At 40.5% G+C, this 21,213-nt stretch overlaps 1 protein-coding gene across 2 annotated transcripts in view; it reads left to right on the top strand.

The window, feature by feature from the left end:
- The window catches only part of FKBP15 (FKBP prolyl isomerase family member 15), a 53,201-nt gene that overhangs the window by 18,985 nt on the left and 13,003 nt on the right, over window positions 1-21,213 (top strand). For both annotated transcript variants that reach the window (XM_014827983.3, XM_070518959.1), the window contains exons 7-19: window positions 627-776; window positions 1,673-1,741; window positions 3,080-3,226; window positions 5,294-5,436; window positions 6,184-6,241; window positions 8,549-8,656; window positions 11,167-11,269; window positions 11,741-11,847; window positions 13,812-13,926; window positions 15,321-15,430; window positions 15,717-15,824; window positions 16,278-16,372; window positions 17,529-17,631. In XM_014827983.3, the coding sequence (XP_014683469.2) occupies window positions 627-776; window positions 1,673-1,741; window positions 3,080-3,226; window positions 5,294-5,436; window positions 6,184-6,241; window positions 8,549-8,656; window positions 11,167-11,269; window positions 11,741-11,847; window positions 13,812-13,926; window positions 15,321-15,430; window positions 15,717-15,824; window positions 16,278-16,372; window positions 17,529-17,631 (1,416 nt within the window). The remainder of the gene's footprint in view (window positions 1-626; window positions 777-1,672; window positions 1,742-3,079; window positions 3,227-5,293; window positions 5,437-6,183; window positions 6,242-8,548; window positions 8,657-11,166; window positions 11,270-11,740; window positions 11,848-13,811; window positions 13,927-15,320; window positions 15,431-15,716; window positions 15,825-16,277; window positions 16,373-17,528; window positions 17,632-21,213) is intronic.

Below are 21,213 nucleotides of genomic sequence, written 5' to 3' on the forward strand. Positions count from 1 at the left end.
TAATATTGTAATGCTTAATCTTGTCTAAGATTTGTGCTAAGACAATATGGCTAAATCTGTAGGGTAAGGGTGGAGGTAGGAATTCTTGGAATGCAATATGGTTTTGTAAAGGGCCTTTTTTCTAGTTTATTCTTTTTAGAAATGCCTTTTGAAATTTTTTTAGAAGCGTCCCTTCTTTCATAGGTTCCCAAACACTGAAGCAGTAAGTCAGTATAGTAACGGTGGCTCATGTTTATTGGGTACTTACTGTTATTTGCCAGGCACTGGGCCAAGTACCCTCCATTAGCTTAGTCTTCATAACTGCCCTAGGAGATATACAAAGCTTTTATCTCCATTTTACAAAAAGCCTCTATGAAATGAAGTTCACAGAGAGGTTAAGTTATTTGGCCAAGGTTACAAGTTAATAAGTGGCAGTGCCCAGATCTGTACCCAGACAGTCTGACTCCAATGCCATACTCTTAGGCACTTTGATTCTGGGCAAGATTACTGACTTTCGAATGATTTACTTCCAAACATCTAATCGGTTTTCTTAGGGGATGCCACTGTTTGGAAAAGAGCATTAACAATAATGGGATGAGTACTTACTGAGCTTAAACTTTTTATGCTGCTTCGATTTCATCGCGCAGGTGTGCATTGCCAAGTGCAACAGCACCTCTTCCCTGGATGCAGTGCTCTCGCAGGACCTCATTGTAGCAGAGGGTCCTGCTGTAGAAGTTGGAGATTCCTTGGAAGTGGCCTATACTGGCTGGCTCTTGCAGAATCATGCGCTGGGCCAGGTAAGAAAACGTACCCTGCAGGTTCTTTTGTAATTTAAATAGCACGAGGGCTATTCAAGCTTAAGGTGTTATTACTGTGAATTGCTGCTGTTGGCAAATAGAAATCATTTAGTTGTCCTGCTTTAGTCACTACAACTGCTTTTGGGGCATAGTCATGAATTGTTAGTGTGTAAAATCTTCTCAGTGCCACCATGTCCCTTCCGCTTAGAGAGAATGGAAACTCCAAGTGTCCTTTCTGGTAATTATTCACGTGTATGTCTTGTCCTCCTATACCAGTTTTAAACTTGAATATATTCGTATGAGATTAGGTCTTAAAACTTCTGTTTAGACCTTCCTCACAGCTGTTTCTCTGTTTTTCTTATAGTAGATACTGTAAGTAGATCGGGCTTGTTGTGTTTTAATGTTATTAAGCCCTCAAAAGCAGTATGGTATGATAGAAAGAGCTTTAGACTATGAGTCAAAAAAATGTGGATTCACGTTTCAATTTTATCCTAACTTGACCTTGTCAAGTCATTTAAGCTCTTAATTTTTTTTCCCCCATCTGTGAATGGAGGTCAGTGGTACTTATGCTGCTTCCTTGGCAGGATTGGTGTGAGCATCAGATAAGATCATTTATTTGAGAAGTCTTTACAGATGAAAATGCTTTTAAATACTTGGTGGTAGAAGTTTATGTTTTTCCAAACCTGGAAATCTTTGCCTCAGAGATATTCAGTGTGATAACACCCTTTAGCCATGATGTGGTCCCTTCTTTTCAGGTCTTTTAAGAACAATTTTTCCAGCATGTTTGACATTCCCTATTCCAGAAGTACTGTGCTGGTATGTGCTAAGTTGGATGTCGTAATGATTATTATTATTTTTGAAACTGGCTGACTTCATGTACTTTGATAACATTGCAGGTTTTTGACTCCACTGCTAACAAGGATAAGCTGCTTCGCTTGAAATTAGGATCAGGGAAAGTCATCAAGGTAAAGGTTTAACTGTGTTTTTCTATGGATTATCAGTTGTAGTGGGCTTCATTTACATTCAGTTTTGTTAAATTTCTAACCTGGCTGTATTTTCTGAGAGTCTGCAAAGGATGTGTAAAAAGTCGTATAACATTGTGTTACATTATCTGTATTTGGGAGATTTTTTTGCCTATGAGATGATATATTGAAGAATGGGTACCTGCCCTTTCTTTTTCATCCTGTAACTCTGGGGAAATTACTAAATCCTTCTTATAGCCTAATAAGGAAAGAGGGGAAACTGTTTCTTCTAGCAATGTGTTATAATGGGTGGTTCTTGTCTCCCTGGAATGCTTGGGACCAGCACTTTGCAACCATTGTGGGAAACAACCACGACACAGTGGGAGGAATGACGGCATTAGCGTCTGAGGCCCTGGGTTCACCTTGTGAATTTTTTCTTTACCAGTTGCGCAAGTGTGTTATAAAGTAAAGAGTAGTTTACACATGTGGGCTATAATTGTGTCGGGATATACTGATGCATTGTGAAGTACTCATTCATCCACGGGGCAAAAAGTGTGCCTTCATAGCATTGTTTATGACTCCTTTTCCCAGAAGCCTTTGGAGACTTGTTTCTGTAGACCCTTAAAGCTGGACAGTCTAGTGTTGAATCTTGGCTTAACAGTGTACCGACTGTCTGATCTTGGGCTAGTTTCTTAACTTCCCTAAGCCTCAGTTTTCTCATCTGTAAAATGGGGGTAATGCTACTAACCTCATGAGGTTGTTTTAGGGATTAAACAACATAATATGAGTAAAGCACTTACCAGAGCATTTGGAAAAATATGTTTAATAAATGATAGCTTTTATTTCTCTTTTAATTCCATTCTTATATTCCTCCCAATTTTTCTCATTATCTAAGATAAATATATTTCATCCAGTCCTGGATATGCTGGCTTTTACAAGTGAATTTAGAAGCAATACAGTCACATGCCATATAAAGACGTTTTGGTCAACAATAGACCTCCTTTACAGTGGTGGTCCCATAAGATTAGTGCCATTTGGCCTAGCTGTGTGGTAGGCGCTACCATCTAGTTTTATGTGAGTACATTCTATGATGTTCGCGCAACAGCGAAATCGCCTAATGACAAATTTCTCAGACCATATCACTGTTGTTAAGTGACATATGACAGTATTCTAGATATTCTTATAACGAATGGAGGGAGGGAGGAATATTTGAACTTGATCTCTCTCCCGGGATCCAAACCTGAAAGTGTGGATGAGTGAAACCTGATGATCCTATACCCCACTTTGTCTTATGAGGAAGTTTGTGTCTGATGAGCTTTTCCTCTTCTCCGATTCCTAAAGAGCTGGGAAGATGGAATGCTGGGCATGAAAAAAGGAGGGAAGCGGTTGCTTATCATCCCTCCAGCCTGTGCTGCTGGCTCTGAAGGGGTAATAGGATGGACTCCATCAACAGACTCTATCCTCGTGTTCGAGGTGGAGATTACGCGGGTGAGTGAAATGGTGGTGTGTTGGGTTGATACGTTCTCTTTGCTAGTTGAGTAAAATGAATAAATAAATATATTTGAGAACAGGTTCTGAAGACGTCTGTCTTTTTTTTAAGTAGAAATGGTATAGTTGGAAAGAACAGCAGCTTTGGAATCTAAAGACCAGCGTTTATGTCCTTCCTGGCTCGCTATTCAGAGTCTAGAAGAGGACATGCCTGAGCAGATCACTTCTCTACACTAACCTTCTTTTTATTTTGTCTATAAGATAGTGGTTCCTACCCAGTGTACATACCTTTTGACTTAGTAATTCCATGGCTACAAATTTATCCTATCAATATGTTTACATAAGTATGCAAAGATGTCTACAGATGGATGGATAGATAGAGATATAAAGTTTCCTCCCTCTGTCACATTGTTTGTAATAGTAAAAAACTGGAAACAACTGTGTCCGTTATTAAGGGACTGGTTAAGTTATGGTTTTTCATAAAGTGGACTTTTATGTAGTTCTTAAAGAATATCCAAAAATCTGTTAAGTGAAAGAAGCAAGTTGCAAAACAATATTGATAGTATGATCTCTTGTGTGTACGTGTGTGTGTGTACACACACATATACAAACATATTTGCGCAGTCTTATATACATATGGCTGTATGTATACATATGAATACATATATATGCCCATACATTCATAGACAGTATCTGGAAGCATTAAAAGTAGTTTTCGCTGGAAAATGGAAATGAGGTTCAGAAACCTTTATTTTTGATATTCTACCCTTTTGTACCTTTTAAAAATTTTATCATGAATATGTATAATTTCTGTAATAAACTTTGTAACAAATTGTGGTTAATTAATGCTACTCCCTCCTAAGGAAAAAAAAGACCCTGTTTGCTTTATGCTGTGATTGTTAGGTCCAAATGTGATAATGTTTGTTACTATAAACTATACAATACAATACAAATAAAAGATATCACGGTCATCTTCATTGTGGCTGTTGTTCCTGCTACAACAAAGGGTATGCTTTTCTTCTCAATGGGCCTTTCCTAATTGGACACCTTGTGTCTGTGGGGCCATTCCAGCCCTCTGTCACTAACATGCTTCCAGCTGCCCTTTTCACAACTTTAATATTCCCTCTCAATTTTCCTTTGAGTTTGATGAAATCATGGCTGGTGATAGATAACAAACCAATTTGAATCCATCAAGACTGGCATTTTGTAAACATAGGAAAAAAAAATCTATTTTACCAATAATCAACGAATTACAAATTAACATTGCTTATTAAATTGACAAGGCTGATACAGAATGATAATACCCAGTGTGACAGGAGTGTTAAGAAAGACTGATATACTGCTTGTGGAGTATAAAGTAGTTCACATTTTATGGTGTATATCAGAATTCTTAAAAATGAACAAAGCTTTCATATAATAATTTAACTTGTGTGAATTTATACTTTGGAAATGATTATGTGCAAAGATATAGATGCAAAGCTATTCATAGAAGTATTGTTTGTGATGGGAAAAATTGGAAATAAATTGAAAGTCCAACAACTAGGAATTGGTGAAATGTATTTTGTAATAACATAGATATTTATGACTTCTGTTCCCCCGATCCTTTGAAGACTTTTTCCTGTAGATAATAGCAGTTAAAAGCATGACCTTTGAAGTTAGACGTAATCTTCAGTAGTTAAAAATGATGTCATAGATTAATCATTTAGTAACATGGCAATGTGTTAACGTATCAGTGAGTGAGCAAAGCAGATTGCAAAACAGTATGGCCCCATTTTTGTTAAAAATATACACGCACACAGATAGATATACACATCCAAAGGTAATATAAATGTGAAATACTACATCCAAAATTCTGATAATGTTATTGCTTAGTAGGTGGATTGCAGGGGACTGTTATCTTTTTCTTTCTTTCTTTTTTTTTGTTTTTTTGCTTATCTGCATTTTCTGATTCACCTGCAGTGAACAGATAATGACTTATGTAATGGAGAATAAGTAAAAAGAAGGGAGGATGGAGGGCGACGGGTGCTTTTTTGTAGCCTTTTCCACCTGTCTTTGATCTTTCCTTAGGTCAAATTTGCCAGAGATTCCGGCTCTGATGGGCACAGTGTTAGTTCCCGGGATTCGGCAGCTCCTTCTCCCATACCTGGTGCTGACAGCCTCTCTGCTGATCCTATTGTGTCAACACCCACGTCGGCGCCTTTCAAATCAGGGTAAGATACTGGAGTTGTAGCAAGCTCTTTTATTGTCCATAGAAATGATTCTTAGAGGGGTTCAGAAATAGGGATACAATTGAAAAGTAAAGTAATTTTATTTATTTATCGTTTTGAGGAAGATTAGCCCTGAGCTAACATCTGCTGCCAATGCTCCTCTTTTTGCTGAGGAAGACTGGCCTTGAGCTAACATCTGTGCCCATTTTCCTCTACTTTATATGTGGGATGCCTACCACAGCATGGCTTGACAAGCGGTGCCATGTCTGCACCTGGGATCCAAACCAGTGAACCCTGGGCCGCTGAAGCAGAATGTGTGCACTTAACTGCTGCACCACCGGACCGGCCCCTAAAATAATTTTAAATAACTAGGGGAAAAAATGGGATGAGGGAAATGGGGAAAACACTTGCATCAGGTTTTTCTGACAAAGGATTAATATTCATAGTCTATAAAAGCACGAACTCAGATATGTAAGAATACCTGCCAAACCCTGAAAGAAAATTGGGCAAAAGGCATAATGAACAAAAAATATGTACCCAAGGAAAAAACTATAAATAATAAGCATGAGTGGAAAATTGTTAATCTTTATTAGCTTTCAGAGATTATACAAACTAAAGAAGAGTTCAAGTTCTGTTTTGCAGCCATTAAATTGGCAAATATTTTCAAAAACAGTTTGTTTATCCAGTATAATCTGGCCTTGGAATTATGGATTTTGTATTCATCTCAGGATATATCTTCCTTGCTTGCAGGGAGCCAGCTCTTCGTGCCAAATCTAACTCCCTCAGCGAGCAGCTTTCTATGAACACAGTGAGTATACGAGTCTGTCTCCTCCGCCCCCGTTTGCTGAGAAGGTTTCGTGTGCCTAGGGTGTGGTCACTTAGAGGGAAAAGAAATGTCAAGAACTAATGATTCAGGCTTTATTCGTTCCCCTTACTTGGGAGTCAGTGTAGATCAGCCTGGGCTTCTGCAGAGACAGACCTGGCTCCAAATCTTTATTCTTACAAGCGTGTGGCCTTGAGAAAATTCTCTAACTTCTCTGGTCCTCAGCGTCTTCATTTTCAAAATGGAATGATTCTCACAGCCCCTTTATGGGGTTCTTGTGATTTGGTTCCAAAGCACTGAGCTCAGAGTCCACATATAGCATGTCTTCAGTCATTCTCGAGATTTTTATGAGGTTTAAGTGAAATAATGCCTGTGGAGTTTTCAGTATTGTGTCGGGCATATTGTAAGAGCTCAATTAACATTGGCTCTTGTTATTATCCTCATTACCGCTCACACTACATATCTTCATCCTTTCATTCTCTCAGAGGAATTCTGTACTAATTCACCAGCTAGTTGGCTTTGAGCAGATCACTGGGCCTCTGTGTTTGCCCAGGTGTAAAGATGAAAAGACTAGCATACTGTCGTAGTAAAATGTGGATCTGAATGCCTTTAGGAGGACGTCCACTGTGGTTTGTGTCTGCCCTGCCTGGACTGTGAAGGCATGAGTTTGCTACCTGCAGACGAGGTGATAGCTGAAGCACTTGAAGTTCTGAAGCTCTGTGGCCTTCACCTGCCACACTGGGAAGCGGGATAATTGGAGTAAAATCGATGGTTAATTTCTCTCCAATCCTAGTTGACTTGTTTGTCTTCAGCCCAAATCAGGAATTTGACAAATCAAAGCAAATAATTGATCAAATATATATAAAAAGTGACCTCCTAAAGCCAGAAGGTTCAACCAAGAAAGAAGAAAATTGAAAAACACTTACAATCTCATATCTTTGAACAACCACAAAAATCGTTCAGCATTAGTTTTGTTGTACTCTCTGGACACAGTTATTTTTGTCACCTGTTTCTAAGCTGCAGTAACTTCTGGTAGACTAGTGATCTCTAACCTTTTTTTATTTCTTTTGTTTTTTCACAGTTTTGTTTTTTTAATTGAGGCAAAATTCAGATAACAAAATTAACCATCTTTTGTTTCTTTTTACATTTAAGTTTTCATTTTTTGTTTTGAACAAGTAATTATATGCATATGGTACAGTTATCAAAACAAAATAACAAGATGCACTTTTTGAGAAGACTCACTCCCACCCCTACCCTCATGTACCCCCTCCCATCTTCCCCCCTACTTAGGTAACTGCTTTTATTAGTTTCTTATATATTCTCTCACTTTCTCTATGTAGATGCAAACAAATAGGAATGTATATTTTATTTTTCTCCCTTGTCACACAAAAAAGCGCACTATGTGTGTTACCTACCTTGCTCGTAATTTTAGAATATATGTGACAATAGCTTTCCATGTTAGTGTATAGAAAACTTCCTCATTCTTTTTTTATCTCTAGATCACAATATTCCATTGTGTGGATATGGTTTATATAACTAGTCCTCTCTTGATGGACCCAGCTTTTTTGATTGTGTTAAGAAAAAATGAGCACATCCTTCCAGTGTATGTCTATTTACAAATTATATAACGTACTCTTCATCCCTGTAAACAAGCTTAATGTCTTATGTTTACTGTAACTTCAAGATAATTTAAAAATAGAGATTATGATCATTTCTTTTTACACCCAATAGATCATCTTGTGCACCCTCAGGGGAATGTACTCAAGGCTGCACTTTGGACCAGTAAATGGGTACAGAGGCTTCTAGCACAGGGGCGGGTGTGTAGTCAATGCCAAGTCAGAATTAAATGAACCTAAATTTGGAACAAAGAGCTCCTCTTTCCTTCTCTCCCCAAATCTCTTCTCAATCTCTCTCTGCTGAATTGCCCTCAGGCTTTTGAGAGAGTACTATCATCTGAAATGCCTCCCTCCCTTAATCTATACTTTAGTTTTTCATCTGTAAAATGAGAGTAAGTATGCCTGGTGGGGAGACTTGATTGAAATGAAGTAATATGTGTGAAACTACATTGTCCCTTCCAACATATGGGAAATTCTTTTTACTGCTATTATTAATTGTGACCCATGTATGCTTCTAGGCAAGAAATCTTTAATTTTCATTTTCTAGAAGAAATGATTAGAAATATTTATGGCAGGGGGACTTGTTGAAGGATTTTATACAAGAGCCAAAGACAGAGTGGACTGAAGAGAATGAACCTTGATTACAGTGATTTTTGTGACTTTCCTCTCTTTTTAGAATCCTGATACAGTCAAGGCCAAGTTGATCTCTCGGATGGCTAAAATGGGCCAGCCCATGCTCCCCATCCTTCCACCACAGCTGGATTCCAATGATTCAGAAATTGAAGTATGTCCCCTGGCTGTATTAGAATGAATAGTGCAGATGTTCCTATCTTCTGTTCTTTTGGTTGAAATTACTGCTTTTTCTGCATCTCACCCAGAATCATTATTTAGAGAGCTTATATTCAAAATGATACAGGTTGATATTGGTACATATGTTTCTACTGTGATTAGTACTTCCACTGAGAAATGGAAGCAGTTCTGTACGTCTACCACCAGAAGTGGTCCATTTTAAGTAGTTATTTTCGCTTTCTACTGGGATCTCCACTGTCAGTAAAAGTCGCTCTTTAGGCAGCATGATGCCCAACCCATAAAAGATGCTCGGTTTCTTACTTAATGATTGAATGTTTAGACTCTCTTGGAAAATGTTGGTCTTTCCACTGAAGTTACGTGTTACTAAAGATCACACTGTTGTGTCTTTTGGCTTTGTGTGCGATGTGGTTTTTTTGGAAGTTCAAGAATTTTATTGCAATCAAATCTATCAGTTTTTTCCCTTTGTTTTTTGCTTTTGACATTATGCTTAGAAAGCCTTCCCACTTTCATATATTATAAATGTCACGTGATTTATAAAATATTTATTATTATTTCATTTTTATATTTAAAATTTTAATCCATCTGGAATTTGGTGTATGATCTGAAGTAACTTAGTTCTTAGTTCTTTTCCCAGTAGTTAGCTCCTTACTGAATAAAATCATCCTTTCTCAATTGAATTGGAACACATAACAGAGACTGATTTTTAGGATTCTTTGACTTTGGTGTACGACAAAGCAAAAGTGATGCTCTTGAGAAAAAATTTTCCAAAATAGGCTTTATTTTTCACAATTTCGTTTTATTTCTTCCCGGAAGAGCTCTAAGTAGATTTAACATTTTAAAGGAGGATAGGCTTTCTGGGACCTGTTGTTGTAAGATTGGCTTTTATCTGGTTTCTGGAAATGAAATTTGGATAAGATAATATTCTTATTAAAAATTTTAGTGCTACTTATTCATTGTAGAATATTTAAATTATAAAGTAAGAAGACATATTTAACAAAAAGGGCATTATTTTTTTGGTGAGAAAGATTGGCCCTGAGCTAAGATCTGTTGCCAATCTTCCTCTTTTTGTTTAAGGAAGATTGTTGCTAAGCTAGCATCTATGCCAATCTTCCTCTATTTTATGTGGGGTGCTGCCACAGTGTGGCTTGGTAAGTGATGCTAGGTCCTTGCCCAGGGATCCGAACCTACAAACCCTGGGCCACTGAAGGGGAGAGCACGAACTTAACCACTATGCCAGTGGACCAGCCTGGGGCATTGTTTTTTATATATTGCTTTGTAGCTTGATTTTTTAACTTAATGTTATATTGTGAACACTTATGTTAATATCAATAATATAAATAGTGTACATAAAGCAAAGCTTTATTACCTTTAAAGGTAACCCAGTGTTCTGTTGCATTGATTTAGCAGAATTGCTTTCACTCTATTGTTAGAAATACAGGTTGAATTAGAGCTGTGGTGATATAAAACTGAGATGCTTTTCCAGAAATGCACAATACATTTCTGAGAATATTGGGAGACAAGGAGGAATTCTAAAGTAAAAGTTCAGAGAGGGGCTGGTCTGTTGGCATCGTGGTTGGTTTTGCATGCTCTGCTTTGGTGGCCCAGGGTTCATGGGTTTGGATCCTGGGTGTGGACCTACACATGGCTCATCAAGCCATGCTATGGTGGTGTCCCACATACAAAATGGAGGGAGATTGGCACAGATGTTGGCTCAGCAACAATCTGCCTCAGGCAAAAAGAGGAAGATTGGCAATGGATGTTGACTCAGGGCCAATCTTCCTCACCCCCAGAAAAAAGAAGATCAGAGAGAGATTTCCACCCTTAAAGTGCAGCATAGCAGATCGCAGTCACTATATATTACGTCTCAAGTTTTTCTTTTCCTTGTGTGGATCAGGAAGATGTTTGTGGGATAACTTTGTTTAGAATTGCAGTAGGGACCAACATTGCTTTGATTTTATGAAAAGAATGAATGGGGGGAAACTCTAAAACTATATTATCCCAAAACAGCATGGTAACGAGGTGCAGTGAATCCTACTCTATCTGATTTTCAGTGAGTACCTTGAGGTCTGTGGAGATTATATAGCCAAAGAGCAGAGGCTGCCTTATTCCCTGGGTTTCCTTGCAAGAGACCCCTCTTCTGTGGGAACAGACTAGGTCAGTCTTATGGTAGCTGCTGATTTGGAAAGTGATACATTCTGGAGAACAGTCACTTTAACTGCTTCAGACAATAAGCATCAGCTACTTAGAGTGATTGAGGAAATTAACGATATTTAATTATTTGATATAATTTACGGGGAGAAGGGCTCTCCTCTAGTACATGACAGACTGCTTTCTCCCCATAACCCGTGCCCTAAACTCTCACCTTTCCTTTCTCTTCTTTGCCTAAAAACACTGGCTGTAAGCAGGTTGTGGGTGAATAGTCAGCCTGGGTCTTCAGTTAGGGGCCCATATACGTAGCAAGCAGCATGCTTGTGCCTGTTTCAGGATGTGAATGCTCTGCGAGGAGCCGGGCAGCCCATGGCACCTCCATCTATCCAGCCCTCTCTTCAGCCAGCCCATCCAGTGCTACCACCGATGACCTCACAAGGTAAGGGGGTTCTGTGGCCTTGAATGGGTCAGCACCAAAGTTGTCATCACTGTCCTTAGATTGTTAGGCTGCATTGTTTCAGTGCTAAGAACTGGGCTAGAGCGTAAAACTTGTCAGTTTGTCCCTGGGTAGGGCATTTTCAGACCTGGAGGTGTGTTTGGTCTGCTTGCTGTGTCTCCTGCTGTTGCATCATCAGTTTTGGAAATCTGCATTCAGCTGATAAGACATCTCCCTGTATGTCATTCTACACTTCCTGCCAGCTAATGGGATCATAGGCCTGAGTTACATGGACCTGAGAACACCCAATATCCTTCTACTAGCCCATTGCTGAGACTCCAGTAGAGTTGGTTTTAGGGGACTAGGTGAGAAAAGTGGTCAAGTCTGAAGCGTGATGGTGTGTAAGGTGCTGGTCTGGACTTGTACCAAGAAGCAAGGGGTGGATGACAGTGAAAACTTCTTGCTTTCTCTTAGCACCTCAGCCATCTGTTTCTGGGCTCCAAGCACCCTCTGCTGCCTTAATGCAAGTTGCACCTCTCGATTCCCACTCAGCTGTATCTGGAAATGCCCAGTCCTTTCAGGTAATAACATTTTAAAGCCGTATCAATTAAAAGTTTTAATTTATCACGGTACTAGTCAGTCTCTTTTCTTCTCCCTGCCCCGTTCGTACAGTGGCAGTTCCCCACAGTTAGAGTTTATGATTTTTCCTCTTCTGGAACCACCACTTGCTCATCTCTAAACCAGGCACAGGATTACCTTCCTTACAGGTTGTTGTAAAGATTAAATGAGAGAACGAGCAGAGCACCTGGTTCAAGGCCTGGCCCGTAGTAGAGGCCCAACCAACATTTGTTCCTCTCCTTTTCACACATGTCTGGTTGAAGGGTATGTATTCAAGTCTCTGGTGTTCTTTTCTATCAAATAACTCAGCAGAATGGTTATGAGTTGAAAGTGGAGACTATGGAACACACAGCTGAATTCTGCAATCTAGTTATCCTCCAAAAGTGATTTCTTAAAGTAGGTTTTTCCTGGTTTCACAGAAGACAGTGGCAGCAGCCTGTGTCTCTCTGCTGACTGTTGCCAGGATAGTGAACCTTTTCTTCTGTCCTGACACATTTGACGGATAAGACGTACTCCCAGTGGTAACAGGCCCTTGCTTCCGTGGTAATTCGTAATGGAGGAGTGGAAGCATTGGTGGGCAGGCTATGCCCCACTAGGACAGGGTGTATCAGAATCGAGAAAAGTTTCACCTTACCCTCTCCCCACTCCCTAGTGGAGAATTAGTATCTGTATAGACTAAGATTTTTTTTTTTTTTTGAGGAAGATTAGCCCTGAGCTAACATCTGCCACCAATCCTCCTCTTTTTGCTGAGGAAGCTCGACCCTGAGCTAACATCTGTGCCCATCTTTCTCTATTTTATCTGTGGGACACCTGCCACAGCATGGCTTGATAAGTGGTGTGTAGTTCTGTGCCCGGGATCCAAACTGGTGAACCCCAGGCCACCGAAGCGGAACATATGAACTTAACCGCTGTGCCACCAGGCTGGCCGCCTAAGATTTTCTTTTTTAGATTGGCACTTGAGCTAACTTCTGTCGCCAATCTTCTTTTTTTTTTCTTCTCCTTCTTCTGCTCAAAACCCCCAGTACATAGTTGTATATTGTAGTTGTTGGTCCTTCTGGTTTTGCTATGTGGGATGCTGCCTCAGCATGGTCTGATGAGCAGTGCCATGTCTGTGCCCAGGATCTGAACTGGCAAAACCCTGGGCTGCCGAAGCGGAGTGTGCCAACTTAACCACTCGGCCATGGGGCCGGCCCCTAAGATTTTTTTTTTTCCTTTCTTTTTAAATAATGGATGGGTTGTTATGTCTGTCCTTGGAAGTGAACTGGATTTCCTTAATTCAAGGAAGAATAACCATCATCATTAAAATGATAGCTGCTGTTTATAGAGCATTTACTATCTGCCAGGCGCTTACGAGCTGTTAGAAACTTTACCTATATATCACTTCCTTTAGTCCGTACAACAACCCTAAGAAGTGGTATTCTTATTTTCATTTTATAGTTGGGGTGACCAAAGCTCAGAGGAAACTGAGAGCTCTTGGCCACACAGGAAAGCATCAGGATCTAGCAGGGGAGAGGCAGCCTTTGAAAACTGGTGGATTTAATTTGGAATCTCAGTGAACTCCTCTCCTTTTACCTGAATGGAAATTAAGCAGAGTTTGCTTAGTTTTAAAATTTCTTAGACCATCAATAGGCCCGATGGCTGAATTCCTGCTTAATTAAATCATATCACCAGAGGATCGGAGAGTGGCCTGAGACCCCCTCCCCTTACTTTCTGGGTAGGGCTTCAGTGACTGGGTACTACTGGATCACATAGGTAGCTTTCCTGCTGCAATTATTATCCAGTACCAAACCCTGCGCTCATCCATCTCCAGCTTCAATAAATTTGAGTCTCCTTCCAGCTTATCCATTTTATTCCATCAAAGACAAATTAAGCAAAAAAGAGAGGTATAAATGTTTTATAAACTGGCTGTCCCTTGGCATTTTCTCAGCCCTATGCAGGTATGCAGGCCTACGCCTATCCCCAGGCATCAGCCGTCACCTCCCAGCTGCAGCCCGTTCGGCCCTTGTACCCAGCGCCACTCTCTCAGGCTCCCCATTTTCAAGGTAGGGGGTTTGGTTTCTCGTCTTCTGCTCTTCCTGTACCTTCCTTCCTCTCATCCTTTTTTCATTTTTACTCCAATAAATCTCTGCCCTACAGAGATTTGTGAAGTGTAATTTACATACCATACAGTTCACTGGTTTTAAGTGTACCATTCAGTGATTTTTTTTTAGTAAAGTTACAAAGTTGTGCAACCGTCACCACAATCCAATTTTAGGACATTTTCATCATACTAAAAAACCCCTCATGCCCACTGTCTGTGTTTTGTTTCTTGCATTTTCTCCCACCAGCCCTTTTTAATTCCTCTGTCCACGTGGCTCTGTAGAGTTTACAGAAAATAGTAAAAGAGTAAAACATTGTAGGAAATTGGGAGAAAGCATGATAGCTGTTTGTGGGTATTCAGTATCTCAGAAGAAAGCTACTTTGTTAAAATTTTTACATTATGAAAATAATATACTTTTATAAAAAAGTCAAACAACACAAAAGGGTATAGAGTAAAAAATTACTGTCCCCCATCATGAAAACTCCCTGACCACAGGGAACTGTTGTGAACAGTTACTTGGGTAACTTTTCAGATATCTTATATGCGTGGACAAGTGAGGTTGTCGTGTGTTAAAGGATAAAATGAAATGTAAACAGCTGGGATGGTAGCCTGCCTTCTTGTTCTGCAGCTTGTCTTCGCCACAGTAACCACCTTTGGTATTAGGACAGTGGTAGGAGGAAGCGCATATATCCTACAACATAATTTATGGTCCTGGAGTGGTAAGGGTTTCCTGGGTGCAGCCTTTGTCTGGAAGCCCTGCCCCTCCTCTATCTGGGAAACCATCAAATCTGCCATCTCCACTGCGAAGCCTTCCCTGATTGTTACCATCCCTTCCTCCTTTCCTCCCAGAGACTTAAATGTGTATATGGGTCACCAAAGAGTTAATCTGGCTTTTCTGTGTGCTCCTTTTGTACCTTGTACATGGTCCATTTTTTGCACTTAAAACACTCTGTTGTAATGATCTGTTTACCTGTGAGTCTCCCCACCAGACTGTGAGCTTGCCAAGGGCAGGAACCATATTTTATTCATTTCTCTATCGCTGGTAGCTGGTACAATGTCTGGCATTCAGCTGGATGAATGGAGAAGCAATCTGTGCTATGGCAGACCAAAGTGGGTATCTTGTCCCCTTAGACCAGATTGTATCCCTCCTGCACTTTGCAGGTGCATGGCTTAGGTATTAACTTTGGAGCTCTCGTGTCTCTGTCTTCTCTATGTCTCCTGACAGTGTGAATCACCTACAGCATTTCCTACTATTTGGAAATGTTCATTTCTTTCTTTCCTCTGCTGAAAGGGCTGCCTCATACAATATCCTCTGCTCCAGTTTTGTAAGTTCCTTTTTGGTTTCTGTCTGTTTAGGATCAGGTGACATGGCTTCATTTCTCATGACTGAAGCCCGGCAACATAACACTGAAATTCGAATGGCAGTCAGCAAAGTGGCTGATAAAATGGATCATCTCATGACTAAGGTGACTGAGTCAGGGTTGGGGCTATGTTGAAAGTGGGGGTGTGATCGAGGGTACAAACAGGGCTTTGGTAAACTCTTCCTGAGTCTCCTGTATTCACAGTAGTTAGTTATTTCCCTAGAAGTTGGTTATTATATTGGGATCCAGTTAGCAGAAGAAAACTCTAGGTTACGTTAGAGATTGCCTCAGAAACTGGGTAGTCACCTCAGAAAAGTGGTCAGATTTTGGGTAAATTCTATTTCTTCATTTAAAAATTTCTCACAGTGTCTTTCTGGCACCCCTCTTGCAGGTTGATGAGTTACAGAAGCGTAGTGCTGGCAATTCCCTGCTCATTCCCAGCATGTCGGTTACAATGGAAACAAGCATGATTATGAGCAACATCCAACGAATTGTTCAGGTGAGAGTGATCGAGAACAGAGCACTCAGCCTGCAGGCCTTGCCCCTTTAGTCTCCCAAGACGTGCTACTCTTTAAAACCTCCACTCCCAAAGCAGAGAGCACGTGATAAATGCTATGCTGAGTTGGGAAATTCTGGAAAATCCATTATGGCTTAATTTGATCCAAGTAATTTATCACTGTCTGGTCGGAAGGAAACATTTCTTTTTGACGCTCTTTCAGAATTTTGATTCATTTTATAGCCATTTCTATGTTTAATCTATTGGATATAGTGATTTGTATCCATCAGGTATAATTTGATGTGTTGTTTTAAGTATTATGTCTCTGTGGACATAAGTTCTAGTTTTTTGTCTCAAAATATGTAACAGTGTCCCCTGTCAGTTCAAGTTTATTCCCTTTTATCTGACACTTTTCTCTTAAAAACTTGTTATACATCATATATTTTGAATTTATAGGAGAATGAAAGATTGAAGCAAGAGATCTTTGAAAAGAGCGGTCGGATAGAAGAACAGAATGACAAGATTAGTGAACTGATTGAACGAAATCAGAGGTAATGACAGGTACGGGGCACTGGCTAAGACGGACAAAACGGTTTAACTTGTAAATGCCCCAGTTAAACAAACATGTTTATTTAGGGAAGTTTATATGTATTTCTGTTTCTGTTTCCTGCCTGTCACGTGAATTATTGCATGTTTCTGAGAGCTATTTCAGTAGAAAGAACTCAGTAGGCTGCGATGTAAGGCAGACCTGTGTTGGAATCCCGGCTCTGCTCCTCATTTGTTACGTGCTTTGGGCATTTTCTTTATTCCTGCTGGCCCTAGTTTCCTCATGTGTAAAAGTGGTGATAATATTTGGAAAATTCTTAGAAATACTCTGTCAACTCTTCTCTCTTCTTTGTGGGCTGACTCTATTTTATCAACCAGAACTCAACCAGAACTTCACTGATTTCCATATAAAACCCAAGCATTTTGTAATTTTTATAACTCCTTCTGAAGATTATGGGGGAGTCAAGGGAACATGGCACAGCAGATAGCATTTACTTAAAAAATCATTCTCTGGCAAGCCCTGGTGGCCTAGTGGTTAAGTTTGGTGTGCTTTGCTTTGGCAGCCCAGGTTCAGTTCCCAGGCAGGGACCTACACTGCTAGTCAGTGGCCATGCTGTGGCAGTGGCCCAGATACAAAATAGAGGAAGATTTGCAACAGATGTTAGCTCAGGGTGAGTCTTCCTCAAGCCAAAAGGGAAGATTGGTGATGGATATTAGTTGTCGCATAATAGGGTGAATCTTACCCAGCAAACAAAGAAAGAAACAAACAAAAAAACTCCATTCTCCTGTATTTCTCTTCTCCAATGTCTCTTGTCTCCCACATGGTGTTTGTGTTTGTGTGTGGGGTGGCTTTCTTTTCTTCTCCCCTCTTCATTGAAGCCTCACTCCAATCTGTTTCCTCTCTCCTCTCCCCCCGCCCACCCCGCCCATACCACACATGCTTCAAATTCCTCTCCTCTTCATTCTGCAAATCACTTCACCTCTGGTTCAGATTCCTGCCTCCAAATTTGATGGCTGCAGATGTAAGGAAAACCAAATGCTTTCAGATTGTTTTTGATGAAGATATAGGAGCCAGTGTTGTAAGGACTGAGTGTGCATTGGGTTGTGCCTGGTATACATTCAGTGCTTGATAAATGTTGACTTTTCCCCTATTTATTTCAGATATGTTGAGCAGAGTAACCTGATGATGGAGAAGAGGAACAACTCACTTCAAACAGCCACAGAAAACACACAGGCAAGAGTATTGCATGCTGAGCAGGAGAAGGTAAAGTAACTGGGGAGAGAAAGCCCGTGAGGGTGTGTAGAGCTAAGGAGTGGGCTTGTGTACGTACTTACCAGTCTGCTTTCAGCAGAGTTTTTGCCATCATTGGGAAGAGAACTAGATATCTTCTGACAGGTTTCAATATATCTACCACCCAGAGTCTGTTTTATAATACGCTTTGCAATGAGTTGACTCAAAAACTATCACTCATCTGAGTAATTTAATTGAGGTAAGAATTATACGGCTTTTTAGAAACTAGTCAGACAATTCCTGTTATGGCACATAACAAGTGTTTTTAGTGAAATTTGAGGTTGTTTAGTTTGTTCCTTCATCTCAGTCTGCCAGAGCTTTTTAAAGTACTGCTGTTTGGGGCTGGCCCTGTGGCCGAGTTGTTAGGTTAGCACACTCCACTTCGGTGGCCCAGGAATTCGCGGGTTCAGATCCTGGGCGCAGACATGGCACCACTTATCGGGCCATGCTGAGCTGGCATCCCACATGCCACAACTAGAAGGACCCACAACTGAAATATACAACTATGTACTGGGGAGATTTGGAGGGGAAAAGCAGAAAAAAAATACCAAAAAAAGAAGATTGGCAATAGTTGTTGGCTCAGGTGCCAGTCTTTTAAAAACAGTAAAGTACTGCTGTTTGACTTCAGTCAGTTTAGAATCAGGAAATTTGACCTCTTCCTGGAGTCGCTGTGAGGAAGACTCTAGTCGGTCTTGGGTTGGGATCAGCTGATTCTGAAGCCCGTTCCTCCTGTCTTTGCTCCGGTGACACTGTTTATCCGGAATGGATTCCCTGTTTGGGCTACCACTTCTCAACTGGCATTTCTCAACCCTTTCATCTGCTGTTTTCCCAGAGGTTTGAGAAATAGTTTATATTTTGTATTTGAATTGTTTTTGAAAACGTGAAGAGTTGGGTGGAACGCACTGTGTAACTCGTGGGGTTTACTTGCTTTCTCATGTTCTGGTAATGATGAGGACTCCTTACTTCTGTCTCATGCTAATATTCTTTGCGTTCTCTCCGCAAGTAGAGAACTGGCAAGTATCCTGGCAAGTAGTATCTTTGACCCTTTATCCTCAAATAAGCAATGCCTTGCCCTGCCCAGCTCTGTCCAGTCCTCAACTTGATTCTTTCCCATTGCTACTTTTCACCATCCCGTTTGTTGTGGCTGACCTCTAATGTCTAGGCCAAGATCGGCAGCCTGTGACATTGGTATCATTAAATAGTAATGGAGTCATTTCACCACTCCACACTGAATGCACTCTTTACTGCTATTTCTCCTTCCTCTACTTTTATTTTCTCTCTCTTCCCTTTTTTTTTTTAGTCCTTAGGCCTAGCAGGGGTACCCAAATATGTTGTTTCATCTAGCTGTTACTGTTCAAGTCTAAAATGATTACTATAGCTTATTCTAGATCACTGGGTTCCCAAACACCAGTCTGGCTGTCTCACAATCACTTGAGGAGCTTGATTAAAAACAAATATTCTTAAACCTCACCTTGAGGTTCTAATTCAACGTATTTAGCCAAGGTCCGAATCTGAACTTAGAAAAACTCCCCTTGATTCTGATACACAGCCAGGGAGGAGTCACAACTCTTGTCAGTGATTCCTTTTGCCACAGTCTCTGGAGGTGGCAGCCAGGCGCCTTTGTTTTTAGTCAGTTCACCATGTGATTCTCATGTGGACTATCAGTGGGGTGTGTTCCATTCAAACTTTATTTACAAAAACAGGCTGCAGGCCTGTGGGTCAGTTTGCCAACCCCCTGAATTAGCTTATTAATCCACCCAAATGTTTCATATTGATAAACTCCAAAAGCGTCTGGCACAGTGCATTGAACCTGGTAGATGCTCTTGTTTGTAATAGCAAAAACAGCAGTGGTTACAACAGTAATAACAGCTAACATCTGTCAGCCCCCCACTAGGTTCCGGCGCCATGCTTTACGCATGTCTGTTGGAGAGCATCTCCTGGGCTGAGTATGACTGTGCTTGATGAGTCAGATGCCAAGTACCACATGCTTCGCTTGCTCACCTTTATTTCAGTGAAACTTTGCAAGCCTCGACTCTCCCCTGTTTTTCTTTTGATACACTTCTTAATTACTTAACAGTCTTCCCTGTGGTCTCTCCTCATAAAGGGTGCTAATTAAGGTCCTTTCGTCCCTGGAGGCAGTTCCCTGCCTTCAAACACAACTCATAAACTTATGGTTAAGTGCTCGATGAATATATGATATGGCAAATGAAATTAATCGTTTTTCTCTCTGACAGAGTTAATATTTCCACATGAAACCATGGGCTAATGGTAAAACTGGAAGAGCTATTAGAGGTCATCTAGTTTAACCTTCCTATTTTACAAAGGGCAAACTGAGGCCCAGAAAGAGTAGAAGACTTGCCCAGGGTCTCACTTCCAGTCAGCTTTTTCCTTTGTCACTTTACGGTCTCTCTTTGGTACCATTTTTCTGCTTTTAACTTGAATCTTTTTTTCACTTGTTTTTCCGAATTCTTGGTGGTTCTTGTTGTTGCTTTCTTTCCCCAGCTCTCCATGTCAACAACAGAATTTGACCCAGGGTGGGAACCAGGGAGCCATCCCATCCATCGTGTATGTTTTTGGTATTTTCCTTTCTGACTTGATGTTGCCAACCTTTACTTTTTAAAAAAATTAGAATCATACACACACATATATGTATTCACACATACTTTTTTCTGATTCTAAAAGTTGTATCTGTTCATTCTAGAAAATTTAGAAAATACAGGTAACCAAGCATAAAATATAATTTGCCCGTAATCCTCCCACTCAAAGATCACCATTGTGAATGTATTATTCATCCCTTCACTGTTTTCTCTATGCACATACATGCGTGTCTGGTTGAGAGTATTATTTTTCACGCTTCTAATAGGCCTTTCTATATAAGGACCTGAGATAAAAAGAGCTTTTGAGTGACTTTCCACTCTGCTTGTCCTTTGGTGAGAGAGGGACCATCATCCCACTGCCTGACCTCTGGGATTCATCCCCTCCAGTGGTCTTAGCCTCTGCAAGCCCTTGTGCAAGTGGTCCTCGCTCGATATTAGTGAACTCTCGAGCCACGAGTAGATGCAGAGCTCTGTGAGCATTGTGTTAGTTCAGTGTCCATTAGGCCATTTGGGCAGGACAGTGAGTAAAACTTATTCCACTTGGGGTAGATGAAAACCCCTCTTCTTTCTAGAAGTTCTAGCTGCCATTGTCCTCTGTGTTTAACAGTGAAAACCTGAGGCTGCTGAACAGCGAAAATAAGTGTCGTAGAGCTCACTCTAAAGGTGGCATATTGTTGAAGAAAAATAATTCTGATACTTATTAAAAGAGTAAGGAAGACGTTATTCAAGACTGTTGCAGTAGGGGAGAAAGATTGGGCTCAACTCCAAATACAGTAAGGGCAAGTGGGGGATTTATAGCTAAGGAGCAGGGTGAGGGGGTCAGTGGATGGAAAATTACCAAGAGGAGACATCATGGATGGGGGGGATTCTTCTAACCTGACCTAATAGGATTTTTGCTAAAGACAGGCCTTAGCTGTCAAAGGTGGGGCATGAAGAACGTGATCAGATATCTAAGGGA

Source organism: Equus asinus, chromosome 10 (assembly GCF_041296235.1).
Source record: "Equus asinus isolate D_3611 breed Donkey chromosome 10, EquAss-T2T_v2, whole genome shotgun sequence".
Taxonomy (NCBI): Eukaryota; Metazoa; Chordata; class Mammalia; order Perissodactyla; family Equidae; genus Equus; species Equus asinus.